The sequence below is a fragment of the Anomaloglossus baeobatrachus genome, chromosome 11 (assembly GCF_048569485.1).
Source record: "Anomaloglossus baeobatrachus isolate aAnoBae1 chromosome 11, aAnoBae1.hap1, whole genome shotgun sequence".
NCBI classification, from domain to species: domain Eukaryota; kingdom Metazoa; phylum Chordata; class Amphibia; order Anura; family Aromobatidae; genus Anomaloglossus; species Anomaloglossus baeobatrachus.
Window position 1 is genome coordinate 186,153,876 of NC_134363.1, and position 15,864 is coordinate 186,169,739.

General features: G+C 50.7%; 1 protein-coding gene across 1 annotated transcript in view; it reads left to right on the forward strand.

The window, feature by feature from the left end:
• Positions 1-15,864, forward strand: part of VSIG10L2 (V-set and immunoglobulin domain containing 10 like 2) — a 50,870-nt gene that overhangs the window by 6,036 nt on the left and 28,970 nt on the right. The window contains exons 6-10 of the mRNA XM_075327991.1: positions 7,068-7,328; positions 10,338-10,589; positions 11,695-11,985; positions 12,196-12,513; positions 13,529-13,651. Coding sequence (XP_075184106.1) covers positions 7,068-7,328; positions 10,338-10,589; positions 11,695-11,985; positions 12,196-12,513; positions 13,529-13,651 — 1,245 coding nt within the window. The remainder of the gene's footprint in view (positions 1-7,067; positions 7,329-10,337; positions 10,590-11,694; positions 11,986-12,195; positions 12,514-13,528; positions 13,652-15,864) is intronic.

The window sequence follows — 15,864 nt, forward strand, 5'->3', positions numbered from 1 at the left end:
GCCATCTGGGGTGTATGATGTGCCGCCATCTGGGGTGTATGATGTGCCGCCATCTGGGGTGTATGATGTGCCGCCATCTGGGGTGTATGATGTGCCGCCATCTAAGGTGTATGACGTGCCGCCATCTGGGGTGTATGACGTGCCGCCATCTGGGGTGTATGACGTGCCGCCATCTGGGGTGTATGACGTGCTGCCAAATGGGGTGTATGACGTGCCGCCATCTGGGGTGTATGACGTGCCGCCATCTGGGGTGTATGACGTGCCGCCATCTGGGGTGTATGACGTGCCGCCATCTGGGGTGTATGACGTGCCGCCATCTGGGGTGTATGACGTGCCGCCATCGTGGGTGTATCTCGTGCCGCCATCTGGGGTGTATGACGTGCCGCCATCTTGGGTGTATGACGTGTCGCCATCTTGGGTGTATCTCGTGCCGCCATCTGGGGTGTATGACGTTCCGCCATCTGGGGTGTATGACGCGTCGCCATCTGGAGTGCATGATGTGCTGCCTGGGCGTCTGTCTTCAGATTTATTCATGTTTGTTCTATGTGATAACTTGTAACCATCTTGTGTTTCTCTTCTCCTGGATTTCTGATGTTACATTTATCGTAGAGACAGATGCACAGTGCCACTTCCAAACTTCTGTATGCTGGAGACCATCATAGTGCTAATCCTATATTGGGCTCATGTGTGACTTCCCGGGGGAAGGGGTGACTGAACAAAAGAGAAGGTGACTGCACTGCAGCTTAATCACCCCTGACTTCAAAACTGGGGGCTCCCCGTCCTTTCTTCCAGAACGTGCACATGTGATACTATACACAGAACTGTACAAATGTTATGGCCAAGTGTGGGAGGAAATGCCGCAAAGGAAGACTGGTTCCAAAATACAAGGTTTAATCGTTTCTCTTTATGATTTCATAACATGCAAAGTGAATGAAGAAAAATGTAAATCCTGTCAGTATCTGGTGGCCAGGTTCTTCCAAACACCTAGGAGACCTGACCCCAGATCTCCTGTGTATGGGGCTTGTGCGGATCCTTCTGTCTCCTGATCCCAGATCTCCTGTGTATGGGGCTTGTGCGGATCCTTCTGTCTCCTGACCCCAGATCTTCTGTGTATGAGGCTTGTGTGGATCCTTCTGTCTCCTGACCCCCGATCTTCTGTGTATGAGGCTTGTGTGGATCCTTCTGTCTCCTGACCCCAGATCTTCTGTGTATGAGGCTTGTGTGGATCCTTCTGTCTCCTGACCCCAGATCTTCTGTGTATGAGGCTTGTGCGGATCCTTCTGTCTCCTGACCCCAGATCTTCTGATCTTCTGTGTATGAGGCTTGTGCAGATCCTTCTGTCTCCTGATCCTGGATCTTCTGTGTATGAGGCTTGTGTGGATCCTTCTGTCTCCTGATCCTGGATCTTCTGTGTATGAGGCTTGTGCGGATCCTTCTGTCTCCTGACCCCAGATCTTCTGTGTATGAGGCTTGTGCAGATCCTTCTGTCTCCTGATCCTGGATCTTCTGTGTATGAGGCTTGTGTGGATCCTTCTGTCTCCTGATCCTGGATCTTCTGTGTATGAGGCTTGTGCGGATCCTTCTGTCTCCTGATCCCAGATCTTCTGTGTATGAGGCTTCTGCAGATCCTTCTGTCTCTTGACCCCAGATCTTCTGCGTATGAGGCTTGTGCGGATCCTTCTGTCTCCTGATCCTGGATCTTCTGTGTATGAGGCTTGTGCGGATCCTTCTGTCTCCTGATCCCAGATCTTCTGTGTATGAGGCTTGTGCAGATCCTCCTGTCTCTTGACCCCAGATCTTCTGTGTATGAGGCTTGTGTGGATCCTTCTGTCTCCTGACCCCAGATCTTCTGTGTATGAGGCTTGTGCGGATCCTTCTGTCTCCTGATCCTGGATCTTCTGTGTATCCTTCTGTCTCTTGACCCCTGATCTTCTGGGTATGAGGCTTGTGCGGATCCTTCTGTCTCCTGACCCCAGATCTTCTGTGTATGAGGCTTGTGCAGATCCTTCTGTCTCCTGATCCTGGATCTTCTGTGTATGAGGCTTGTGTGGATCCTTCTGTCTCCTGATCCTGGATCTTCTGTGTATGAGGCTTTTGCGGATCCTTCTGTCTCCTGACCCAGATCTTCTGTGTATGAGGCTTGTGCAGATCCTTCTGTCTCCTGATCCTGGATCTTCTGTGTATGAGGCTTGTGCGGATCCTTCTGTCTCCTGACCCCGGATCTTCTGTGTATGAGGCTTGTGCGGATCCTTCTGTCTCCTGATCCCAGATCCTCTGTGTATGAGGCTTGTGCAGATCCTTCTGTCTCTTGACCCCAGATCTTCTGTGTATGAGGCTTGTGCGGATCCTTCTGTCTCCTGACCCCGGATCTTCTGTGTATGAGGCTTGTGCGGATCCTTCTGTCTCCTGATCCCAGATCTTCTGTATATGAGGCTTGTGCAGATCCTTCTGTCTCTTGACCCCAGATCTTCTGCGTATGAGGCTTGTGCGGATCCTTCTGTCTCCTGATCCTGGATCTTCTGTGTATGAGGCTTGTGCGGATCTTTCTGTCTCCTGATCCTGGATCTTCTGTGTATGAGGCTTGTGCGGATCCTTCTGTCTCCTGACCCCAGATCTTCTGTGTATGAGGCTTGTGCAGATCCTTCTGTCTCCTGATCCTGGATCTTCTGTGTATCCTTCTGTCTCTTAACCCCTGATCTTCTGGGTATGAGGCTTGTGTGGATCCTTCTGTCTCTTGACCCCTGATCTTCTAGGTATGAGGCTTGTGCGGATCCTTCTGTCTCCTGACCCCAGATCTTCTGTGTATGAGGCTTGTGCGGATCCTTCTGTCTCCTGATCCTGGATCTTCTGTGTATGAGGCTTGTGCGGATCCTTCTGTCTCCTGATCCTGGATCTTCTGTGTATGAGGCTTGTGTGGATCCTTCTGTCTCTTGACCCCGGATCTTCTGGGTATGAGGCTTGTGCGGATCCTTCTGCCTCTTGACCCCAGATCTTCTGTGTATGAGGCTTGTGCGGATCCTTCTTTCTCTTGATCCTGGATCTTCTGTGTATGAGGCTTGTGCGGATCCTTCTGTCTCTTGACCCCAGATCTTCTGGGTATGAGGCTTGTGCGGATCCTTCTGTCTCTTGTCCCCAGATCTTTTGTGTATGAGGCTTGTGTGGATCCTTCTGTCTCCTGACCCCAGATCTTCTGTGTGTGAGGCTTGTGCGGATCCTTCTGTCTCCTGACCCCGATCTTCTGTGTATGAGGCTTGTGCGGATCCTTCTGTCTCCTGATCCTGGATCTTCTGTGTATGAGGCTTGTGTGGATCCTTCTGTCTCCTGACCCCTGGATCTTCTGTGTATGAGGCTTGTGTGGATCCTTCTGTCTCCTGACCCCGGATCTTCTGTGTATGAGGCTTGTGCAGATCCTTCTGTCTCCTGATCCTGGATCTTCTGTGTATGAGGCATGTGTGGATCCTTCTGTCTCCTGACCCCTGGATCTTCTGTGTATGAGGCTTGTGTGGATCCTTCTGTCTCCTGACCCCGGATCTTCTGTGTATGAGGCTTGTGCGGATCCTTCTGTCTCCTGATCCCAGATCTTCTGTGTATGAGGCTTGTGCGGATCCTTCTGTCTCTTCATTCCAGATCTTCTGTGTATGAGGCTTGTGCGGATCCTTCTGTCTCCTGATCCCAGATCTTCTGTGTATGAGGCTTGTGCGGATCCTTCTGTCTCCTGATCCCAGATCTTCTGTGTATGAGGCTTGTGCGGATCCTTCTGTCTCTTGATTCCAGATCTTCTGTGTATGAGGCTTGTGCGGATCCTTCTGTCTCTTGATTCCAGATTTTCTGTGTATGAGGCTTGTGCGGATCCTTTTGTCTCCTGACCCCAGATCTTCTGTGTATGAGGCTTGTGCAGATCCTTCTGTCTCCTGATCCAGGATCTTCTGTGTATGAGGCTTGTGCGGATCCTTCTGTCTCCTGATCCTGGATCTTCTGTGTATGAGGCTTGTGCGGATCCTTCTGTCTCCTGACCCCGGATCTTCTGTGTATGAGGCTTGTGTGGATCCTTCTGTCTCCTGACCCCAGATCTTCTGTGTATGAGGCTTGTGCGGATCCTTCTGTCTCCTGATCCTGGATCTTCTGTGTATCCTTCTGTCTCTTGACCCCTGATCTTCTGGGTATGAGGCTTGTGTGGATCCTTCTGTCTCTTGACCCCGGATCTTCTGCGTATGAGGCTTGTGCGGAACCTTCTGTCTCCTGATCCCAGATCTTCTGTGTATGAGGCTTGTGCGGATCCTTCTGTCTCCTGACCCCAGATCTTCTGTGTATGAGGCTTGTGTGGATCCTTCTGTCTCCTGACCCCAGATCTTCAGTGTATGAGGCTTGTGTGGATCCTTCTGTCTCTTGATCCCAGATCCTCTGTGTATGAGGCTTGTGCGGATTCTTCTGTCTCCTGATCCCAGATCTTCTGTGTATGAGGCTTGTGCGGATCCTTCTGTCTCCTGACCCCGATCTTCTGTGTGTGAGGCTTGTGCGGATCCTTCTGTCTCCTGACCCCAGATCTTCTGTGTATGAGGCTTGTGCGGATCCTTCTGTCTCCTGATCCCAGATCTTCTGTGTATGAGGCTTGTGCGGATCCTTCTGCCTCTTGACCCCAGATCTTCTGTGTATGAGGCTTGTGCGGATCCTTCTGTCTCCTGACCCCGATCTTCTGTGTATGAGGCTTGTGCGGATCCTTCTGTCTCCTGATCCCAGATCTTCTGCGTATGAGGCTTGTGCGGAACCTTCTGTCTCCTGATCCCAGATCTTCTGTGTATGAGGCTTGTGCGGATCCTTCTGTCTCCTGACCCCAGATCTTCTGTGTATGAGGCTTGTGTGGATCCTTCTGTCTCCTGACCCCAGATCTTCAGTGTATGAGGCTTGTGTGGATCCTTCTGTCTCTTGATCCCAGATCCTCTGTGTATGAGGCTTGTGCGGATTCTTCTGTCTCCTGATCCCAGATCTTCTGTGTATGAGGCTTGTGCGGATCCTTCTGTCTCCTGACCCCGATCTTCTGTGTGTGAGGCTTGTGCGGATCCTTCTGTCTCCTGACCCCAGATCTTCTGTGTATGAGGCTTGTGCGGATCCTTCTGTCTCCTGATCCCAGATCTTCTGTGTATGAGGCTTGTGCGGATCCTTCTGCCTCTTGACCCCAGATCTTCTGTGTATGAGGCTTGTGCGGATCCTTCTGTCTCCTGACCCCGATCTTCTGTGTATGAGGCTTGTGCGGATCCTTCTGTCTCCTGATCCCAGATCTTCTGCGTATGAGGCTTGTGCGGAACCTTCTGTCTCCTGATCCCAGATCTTCTGTGTATGAGGCTTGTGCGGATCCTTCTGTCTCCTGACCCCAGATCTTCTGTGTATGAGGCTTGTGTGGATCCTTCTGTCTCCTGACCCCAGATCTTCAGTGTATGAGGCTTGTGTGGATCCTTCTGTCTCTTGATCCCAGATCCTCTGTGTATGAGGCTTGTGCGGATTCTTCTGTCTCCTGATCCCAGATCTTCTGTGTATGAGGCTTGTGTGGATCCTTCTGTCTCCTGATCTCAGATCTTCTGTGTATGAGGCTTGTGTGGATCCTTCTGTCTCTTGACCACAGATCTTCTGTGTATGAGGCTTGTGTGGATCCTTCTGTCTCTTGATCCCAGATCCTCTGTGTATGAGGCTTGTGCGAATTTTTCTGTCTCCTGATCCCAGATCTTCTGTGTATGAGGCTTGTGTGGATCCTTCTGTCTCCTGATCTTAGATCTTCTGTGTATGAGGCTTGTGTGGATCCTTCTGTCTCCTGATCTTAGATCTTCTGTGTATGAGGCTTGTGTGGATCCTTCTGTCTCTTGACCCCAGATCTTCTGTGTATGAGGTTTGTGTGGATCCTTCTGTCTCCTGACCCCAGATCTTCAGTGTATGAGGCTTGTGCGGATCATTCTGTCTCCTGACCCCAGATCTTCTGTGTATGAGGCTTGTGTGGATCCTTCTGTCTCTTGATCCCAGATCTTCTGTGTATGAGTCTTGTGTGGATCATTCTGTCTCCTGACCCCAGATCTTCTGTGTATGAGGCTTGTGTGGATCCTTCTGTCTCCTGATCCTGGATCTTCTGTGTATGAGGCTTGTGTGGATCCTTCTGTCTCTTGATCCCAGATCTTCTGTGTATGAGACTTGTGCGGATCCTTCTGTCTCCTGACCCCAGATCTTCTATGTATGAGGCTTGTGTGGATCCCCCTGTCTCTTGATCCCAGATCTTCTGTGTATGAGGCTTGTGTGGATCCTTCTGCCTCTTCATGTGATCACACAGTAGATGGTGGAGCTGGTCCCTCTGGTTGCTGTCAGTTCTGAGCTGGACATCTTCCACTTTTGAAGGAAGCTAAGCTTGTTGTGTCTTTCGTCCTTGGCCGACCTCTGCGTCTGCGGTCCTCTGTGTACCCCGTCTTTGGTGTCTCTTCAGTGGAGCAGCACATATGAATACCCCGGTCTGCTGTGAAATCCTTGCCTGGTAGACCCCTCGCTGATGCAGTATAACTGCCTGGTGTCTTGTTTCCGCGCTCCGTCTCGCCATAGTGAATGACTTGGGACATGAAACTGTCTTCCTCAGTCTCACCATTGTAGCAGAGTTTAACTCTTCCTCACCTAGTTGTAAGCCTCCCGCACAGCTGTTTCTGTTTCAGTTAATGAATCTTTCATGGTCAGTATCACCTGTTTGCTATAATTAACGCTCCTAGCCCACTATAACCCCTCAGGATCCCTGACTGTGTGCACGGGTACCTAGAAGGCAGCGGGCGGTCACCAGACACTGATGGGAGTTACCCTTCTCTTTGCATTCTCTTCATGGATAATAATTATCACGTCTATTTCTGAAGGGTTCTTTTTACTTTGCAGCATTTTCCTCACCTGCCTAACCCTGTGCACAGGTGTGTGTATATATATCACTGGGGCTGTGCTCACAGCATCCACCGCAGGGACCTGGACAGGACATAGGTGTGATGGGCGGGTGACGCGGCTGGGATTGTGCCCGTTGATGTGTTTTTGGTGTATTCTCACTATTTCTTGTGCAGATTTACCTGAGGGGTCTCCCACCTGCACAGCACAGCCTCATAGTAACTACAAGGATGTGGCGCTGTGGTGCTCCTGGGCGGGGGGCCTGCCCCTGGCGCAGGTTCACTGGGTGCAACCGAACGAAGACAACAAAGTCATTGTGTCAAACTCCAATACAACCCTGGTAAAACATGGCGCAGAGCTGAGGAACGGCAGCACCTTCACCTGCACCATCTCCCACCCGTCCCTGAAGAAGGACATCAACTGCAGCACCACCGTGGGTGAGTGACAACCCTGACACCTATGGGGAGAGCACAGCATGCTAATGGGGGATGGGAAGTAACATCCAGTATGACCACAGCCCAGCTGTACAATATAGGAGGTCCCCCCATTATATAGAGCAGTTATCAGTCATTGATAATGATATTTCCTGTGTTCTGTAAGGTGAAGTATGAAGTATGGATATAAAATAGCCCTGGTGACCAATGAGAAAATCTACATTTTTTTTTGTTTCTGGCACAGACGGTTTAGTCCTAGGCCCCTCCTCTTACTGTTGGGGTTCCTCAGTGCTCAATACTAGGCCCCTCCTCTTACTGTTGGGGTTCCTCAGTGCTCAATACTAGGCCCCCTCCTCTTACTGTTGGGGTTCCTCAGTGCTCAATACTAGGCCCCTCCTCTTACTGTTGGGGTTCCTCAGTGCTCAATACTAGGCCCCTCCTCTTACTGTTGGGGTTCCTCAGTGCTCAATACTAGGCCCCTCCTCTTACTGTTGGGGTTCCTCAGTGCTCAATACTAGGCCCCTCCTCTTACTGTTGGGGTTCCTCAGTGCTCAATACTAGGCCCCCTCCTCTTACTGTCGGGGTTCCTCAGGGTTCAGTCCTAGACCTCCTCCTCTTACTGTCGGGGTTCCTCAGGGTTCAGTCCTAGACCACCTCCTCTTACTGTCGGGGTTCCTCAGGGTTCAGTCCTAGACCTCCTCCTCTTACTGTCGGGGTTCCTCAGGGTTCAGTCCTAGACCTCCTCCTCTTACTGTCGGGGTTCCTCAGGGTTCAGTCCTAGACCACCTCCTCTTACTGTCGGGGTTCCTCAGGCTTCAGTCCTAGACCTCCTCCTCTTACTGTCTTATACACTGGCTCTGTTGGATAAAGCATCAGCATATAGATGGCAGTGAAAACCGAATCTACTGATGACACCTAATTATACACTTCTGCTCCTGACATCACCCCTGCATTACAAAAAAATACCAAATATTACCATGTCCATGAGTGGTTTGACCATTACTCCCCAGCAGCACGCCCGCTGTCTTGGGGTTATGTCTTACTCAGATCTCTCCTTCACTCCCCATATTCGTTCACTCCCTCGCTCGCTCATGTCACCTCCAGCTGAAAAACATCTCTAGAATTCGTCCTTTTCTTACCATTGATGCTGCAAAAACTCTTACTGTTGCTCTTATTCATACTTGTCTGGACTATTGCGACTCTCTACTAATCGGTCTCCCTCTTACTAGATTCTCCTCTCTCCAATTCATCCTGAATGAAGCAGCCAGAATCATATTCCTCTCCAGCTGCTTCACAGATGCCTCCACACTGTGCCAGTCATTGCACTTGTTACCCATCCACTACAGAGTCCAATATAAACTTATCTCTCACCCACAAGCCTTTCACAGTTCTGCACCACGTAACATCTCCTCCTCATCTCTATCACTTACCCGTCCTCTCCACAGTTCTGCACCATTTTACATCTCCTCCTTATCTATCACTCTACCCATCTTCTCCACAGTTCTGCACCACCTAACATCTCCTCCTCATCTCTATCATCTACCCGTCCTCTCCACAGTTCTGCACCATTTTACATCTCCTCCTTATCTATCACTCTACCCATCTTCTCCACAGTTCTGCACCACCTAACATCTCCTCCTCATCTCTATCACTTACCCGTCCTCTCCACAGTTCTGCACCATTTTACATCTCCTCCTTATCTATTACTCTACCCATCTTCTCCACAGTTCTGCACCACCCTACATCTCCTTCTCATCTTTGTCTATCATATACCTGTCCTCTTCTCAGTTCTGCACCATCCTACATCTCCTCCTCATCTGTCTATCACCCTACCCGTGCCCTCCATTCTGCTAATGATCGTAGACTGACATCCTCTATAACCCGAACCTTGCATTCCCGTCTCCAAGACTTCTCACATGCTGCTCCAATTCTCTGGAATGCACTATCTTGAACAATTTGCTTAATTCCCAATACCCACAGTATTAAGCATGTCCTAAAATGCATTTCTTTAGGACCAGCCTATCACCTCACCTCAGTTATCTAACTATTCCTCTTTTGCCCTTACAATACGCTCTTCCACATCTGGTCCTTTGTATGATCTGTCCTCCCCTCCGTGCACTCCATACCCTTTGTACCCGCTCTTGTATATTCTGGCTGGTGACTGGACCATGCACCGATATATGAATCCCCTATCTATTATTTTGATGGCTGGACCAGACGATACAAGCACTTTCTACCATTCACCTTCTCTGCTTCCCCTGTTTCCTCATGGATTGCAGCCTGCGAGCAGGGCTCTGGTGATTTGGTATTCTGTAATGTCTGATATTGTCGGTCTATATAAGTGTGTGTGTGTGTGCCTGTGTGTGTGTGCCTGTGTGTGTGTGCCTGTGTGTGTGTGCCTGTGTGTGTGTGCCTGTGTGTGTGTGCCTGTGTGTGTGTGCCTGTGTGTGTGCCTGTGTGTGTGTGCCTGTGTGTGTGTGTGTGCCTGTGCGTGTGTGTGCCTGTGTGTGTGCCTGTGTGTGTGCCTGTGTGTGTGCCTGTGTGTGTGCCTGTGTGTGTGCCTGTGTGTGTGTGTGTGCCTGTGTGTGTGTGTGTGTGTGTGTGTGCCTGTGTGTGTGTGTGTGTGTGTGTGTGCCTGTGTGTGTGTGTGTGTGTGTGTGTGCCTGTCTGTGGTGTGTGTGCCTGTGTGTGTGTGTGCCTGTGTGTGTGTGTGCCTGTGTGCCTGTGTGTGTGTGCCTGTGTGTGTGTGTGTGTGCCTGTGTGTGTGTGCCTGTGTGTGTGTGCCTGTGTGTGTGTGTGTGTGCCTGTGTGTGTGTGTGTGTGTGTGCCTGTGTGTGTGTGTGCCTGTGTGTGTGTTTGTGCGTGTGTGTGTGTGTGTGTGTGTGCCTGTGTGTGTGTTTGTGCGTGTGTGTGTGTGTGTGCGTGTGTGTGTGTGCCTGTGTGTGTGTGTGTGTGTGCGTGTGTAGAGACGCTGTGCACAGTTTATTCATGCATTTTGCCTCCTTGTCTCAGTGATGCCGTCCGGTGGCCTCAATTGCTCTGCAGTGGCCACAAAGCTGAATGAGTTCATCATGCTGACCTGTGAGTGGAGCGGCGGGCTGCCCCGGATCACCCTGCAATGGAATAACCATCAGATCGGAGACATAAAGGAGTCCTCCAACATCTACGTCTTCAAACCCGACCGGACGTATAACGGCAGACTGTTCACCTGCACCGGACTCCACCCCATGATGGCGGAGCCGGCAGAGTGCCTCATCCAGCTCAGTAAGTGCCGCTCAGGGATGCCATTATCTGTGGTGCTGAGTGGGGGCTTCCTCGTAATCCAGGACACTTTTTGGCTTTAATATTTTTACGGCCAAAAAGTCGCGCCTTCTGCTAATATGCTGCAAAGTTTCAGACATGCATAGAATCACTCCGGGGGTGCACAGGAGAACGGTGCAACTTTTTAAGAAGTCGGAATTGATGAATCTGCCAAAATCATGTAGAAAGCCAATACCCTGCCACAAGGGTGAACTGTAAAAAAAAAAAAAACGGTTCAACAAGTATGTCACGGGGTCCTTCTCCAATATCACACAATCAACAGAGCGAGAGACGATTGAACAGTCCAATGAATATTTATTCCAAGCAAGTCAGAAGGTCCATCACATAATCCACCATACAGAGGGTAAAATAGTCCAGTAATGGCATAAATGTCGCGGGGATCAGTCACAATCCTCCAACAATCCTTTTCCAGGGAAACCGGGCCAAGAGGATCAATCTTCCTGCTTGTATCTTGTCCTTCCCAGCCAGACTGAATAATCCCCCAGGTAAGCAGAAAGTTTAGGTGGATCCCAGGCTCCCCTCCCCCAGACTTAGGGACAAAAGCCGAGCAGGGGGTGATGACCCTGCAAACAGGACGATGTACACAGAATGGACAGAACACCACACCTAAAATACGAACCTACACAAAATGATACATAATCCACCATCACAAAGTAAAATAGACCTTAAAAAAGGCTACAATGAAAAGAAGAAAGTGCAAATTAAAATCGGGCAAAAACCACGAAAAACTAGACAAAAAAAGTTGCTACTGCATATGTGAATTTAGCCTTACAGTTTACAAATATATTTACCACCTTTAATGAGAGGATGGTTTGGTTTTATTTCCAGGACTGCAAAGTGAAGGCCGTTACTCCTGACCCCTGTAGTCTGAGGTCTGACCCCCTATATTGGGGTCCTCACTATGACCCCTGATGATGGCGTGTCGGCCTCTGACATTTGCTTTCTACCTCTTTTTTGGTCTTTTTGGTTATATTTGCTTCTTTGTCACACGGACCATATGTAGCTGCAGAATATTTGCTGACTTTCCCGCTTTCTCCGCTTCTTGCAGCGGCTCCAGTTTTGGACTCGCCGAGTCTTGACACCTCCATATTAGAAGGGCACAACGCTCAGCTGAACTGTCACCTGACGCTGGCCACCCCCAGCTCCGAAATCACCTGGTACGACAACTCCAACAAGGAAATAATCACCGACTCCCAGAAGTACGGCATATACCGGGAGAGCGGGCTGTCAGCGCTGACGGTGCGGGAGACGGAGTGGGACACGGACAGCGGACTGTACCGATGTCTGGCCTCCAACGCCGTGGGAAATACGTCTCTGTTACTGCGGCTGCGCGTCAGCAGTGAGTACAAGCCTGCCTGGGTGGCTACGTATGTCAGTCAGGTATGGGGGCCCCTGTTCCGATCTGCTGGGGAGAAAAATCCGTGTCTTTTGAGTCTTTACCACATCCCACCAGGGCACATCCATATGTTGCAGTACTGAGCAAAAAGCACCAAAAAAATGGTCTACGTTTTAGTTTTTGTTCTTTTCTTTAACTTTTTTTGTTTGACAGAATATCCTACACCGCCCAATGTGACAATCAGTAAACTCCTCTACAGCCGGCAGAGGACGGAGGTGGACGTGGAGTGGATGACACAAGGCACCGGGGACCTAACTGGCTTCATGGTACAGCGGCAAGCCAGTATCCGATCCGCCCCTATTCCTAAAAGATCTGTCCAGGCCGCCTCCTGGGACACGGTGGCCAATGACATCGAGCCCGAAATCCGGGGGCACAAACTTGGAGGATTGGACCCTTCAATCGTGTACGCCTTTAGGATACTGGCCGTCAACCATAAGACTACAGGATTTCCTTCTGAGGTGAAGACACCAGGTACAGTTATTGGCCGGACGGTCTGAGGTCCATGGGTCTGGTGCAAAAGAATTGGTACCCTTCTACCAAAGATACCAGTGCCAAGGTGTGACTGACAGTTTAGCCGTAATGACGGTGACTTTACTGCCTCCGGGGCCTGACCTCCAGCATACAGACGTGAGAAGTGGTGCTGTGCGCGGACTCTCCGGCCTTCACTCCTTTCTATACCCGTGTGTCTCTAGCGCACAAGGGAATCTTGAGCCGCAGTAGGGGGTATAGGGTGTACTTAATTTCCACCCTCACAGAGCACTTTTCTGCCCACTGTGAGGGCTACCTGCATTGTATAGCCACATATTCTCCACTGTACTAGTGGCTTCGGTTTGATGGGACCCCTGTCCTCCCCCCCCCCCCGTATCTGCAACGCTCCCTTCAAAACTGAAAACTGCCATGGCTTTTTTTATTTGTTATTTTTCTGTCTTATTGACCCTTTACGATGACTTCTGAAAAGTTTACAGAGGCGAAGCATCCTTATCAAAGAAAGCTGCGTACAACTGGAATCCAGCGCTGCCACCGCGGTGCTCTCCGCCAGGATCGGGAGTGATGATGGTCCGACCGCCAGTCACCTGACGCTGCAGCCAATCATCCTCATTGGTCAGGTAACTGGTGGGCGGGACATCATCACTTTTGGACACGGCGGGGCCGAAGCATCGGGGAACTCTAGTGGTGAGTAACGCTACTTTCATTAATAAGACGTGCTCCCTCCATAAACATTTCAGTCCCCCTTTAACTTGGCGCCAATGTAGCCTGGAAAATACCTAAATACTCTTGGCTAAAGCCGCTGTTGGGTCTCACCGCAGCTCTACCGTAAGGACTTGGCTGTTCTGCAGCGGTCGGTGTCCATAGTCTGGCCATCGCCATCGCCATGTCCAATCTCCGGCTGCCGTATTAATCAGATTGTACCATGAAGAATAACGTTATAACATTGCCTTTATAACCATGTAACCATTACACTTTAGTACCATTCTTTTCCTTCCAGCCGACCCTCCAAATAACGTGTACCCTGCCGCTATTGGGGCTGGCTTTGCCGGTATGTTGGTGGCCACCGTGGCCAGTCTCCTGGTTTTCCAGTACATCGTCCGGAACCGCGAGAACAACCCACGTGAGTGTCAATGACGACCACCTCTTGTCTTTCCTAATTGTGGCTGATGGTATCGCCTTGTAGGTCACTTGGTGGATCACACTTTAAGAAGAACTCCGCTCACGTGACTGTGTGCGCACCAGAGGATTATGTGACTGTGTGCGCACCAGAGGATTACGTGACTGTGTGCGCACCAGAGGATTACGTGACTGTGTGCGCACCAGAGGATTACGTGACTGTGTGCGCACCAGAGGATTACGTGACTGTGTGCGCACCAGAGGATTACGTGACTGTGTGCGCACCAGAGGATTAGTATCCGATATTTCTGATTATTACCGATATCTAGAGCAGCTACAATCAGTTTGCAGCTTCGATGTCGCCTTTAGTGCCATTGATTTTGGGCGCTTTGCGAACACTTCTGGGTGAATACTGCATGAGGATATTAAGCCTGGGCATAAATACCATTAGGTAGTGGGGAATCAGAAAATTCAGTTTTCTTTTCTTTGTCGCACCATTGGGGGGGGACAGGAGACCATGGGTGTATGCTGCTACCACTAGAGAGGTGGACACTAGGCAAGAAAAAAGTTCTCCTCCTCAGAAGGATTCACCCACCGACGGAGCCTAGCTGATCAGTTTTAGTTTAGTGTCTGTAGGAGGCAGACACAGGTCTATGTTCACACCGGCTCTACCGAATATGTTGGTTTTTTTTATTAATCTTTTCCCTTTTTCTTTCAGGTTTTACTTGTGAGGGAAATAGAGTATAATTGCTTACTCAGTACATGCGACATTTGGTGATCGCTGCCGTAGCGAACATTATCGCTACGGCAGCATCACACGCACATACCTGTGCGGCGACGTCGCTGTGACCGCCGAACAATCCCTCCCTCAAGGGGGAGGTGCGTTCGGCGTCACAGAGACGTCACCGTGACGTCACTAAGCGGCCGTCCAATAGAAGCGGAGGGGTGGAGATGAGCGGATGTAACATGCCGCCCACCTCCTTCCTTCCTCATTGCCGGTGGACGGAGGTAAGGAGATGTTCGTCGTTCCTGCGGTGTCACACATAGCGATGTCTGATGCCGCAGGAACAACGAACAACATTGTACCTGCAGCCGCAACGATATTAAGAAAAGGAGCGACGTGTCAACGATCACCGTTTTTGGACGATTTTGCGATCGTTGATCGTCGCTCCTTGGTGTCACACGCTGCGATGTCGCTACCGGCGCCGGATGTGCGTCACTAACGACGTGACCCCGACGATATATCGTTAGCGATGTCGCAGCGTGTAAAGCACCCTTAAGAGGCTTGAGTATTCTGCATGGGCCCCAGTGATATGGCTAAAGGCCTGGCCCACTGACCCAGCTTCTAAGAAGTCGCTCACCGGTCTACCCTTCCAAGTTTCTCGCCTGTTTGGAGCCAAGTTGGACCAGATTATTTAAAAGGTTACGGGCAGTAAGAACACCCTGCTCCCTTATCCAAGAGCCAGTCACCCTCTTATGAGATGATGGACTATGCTTTTCTTTGTCGCTCTATTGGGAGACCCAGACAATTGGGTGTATAGGCTATGCCTCCGGAGGCAGCACAAAGTATTACACTCAAAAGTGTTAAGCCCCTCCCCTTCTGCCTATACACCCCCCGTGCTCCCACGGGCTCCTCAGTTTTTATGCTTTGTGCGAAGGAGGCAGACATGCACAGCACAGCTCCACAGATTGGTCAGCAGCAGCTGCTGACCATGTCGGATGGAAGAAAAGTGGGCCCATATAGGGCCCCCAGCATGCTCCCTTCTCACCCCACTCTTGTCGGTGGTGTTGTAAGGTTGAGGTATCCATTGCGGTTACGGAGGCTGGAGCCCACATGCTGCTTTCCATCCCCATCCCCCTCAGGGCTCTGGTGAAGTGGGATCCTATCGGTCTCCAGGCACTGAGACCGTGCTCCATCCACAACTCCTGTGGAGACTGCTGGATAGGAGCCGGGTTCCGTTCAGGGACATGGCCCTGCATCTTGAAGGTACTCTGTATCCCTGTAGGGACCGTGCACGGCAACACCTCAGCTTTGCTGGGTGTGCTAGTGCACCGGGGACCGCGGCGCTGACCGGGTCTATATGTGCCATTACACACTCAGCGTCGCTGAGTGTGTTTATATGTAGGGGCTACCGCGCTAACCGCCGCTGCCATGTGAAACTGCGGCGCGGCTGGGACTTGTAGTTCGCCGGGGACTTCGGCGTCGGCCGCGCTTTT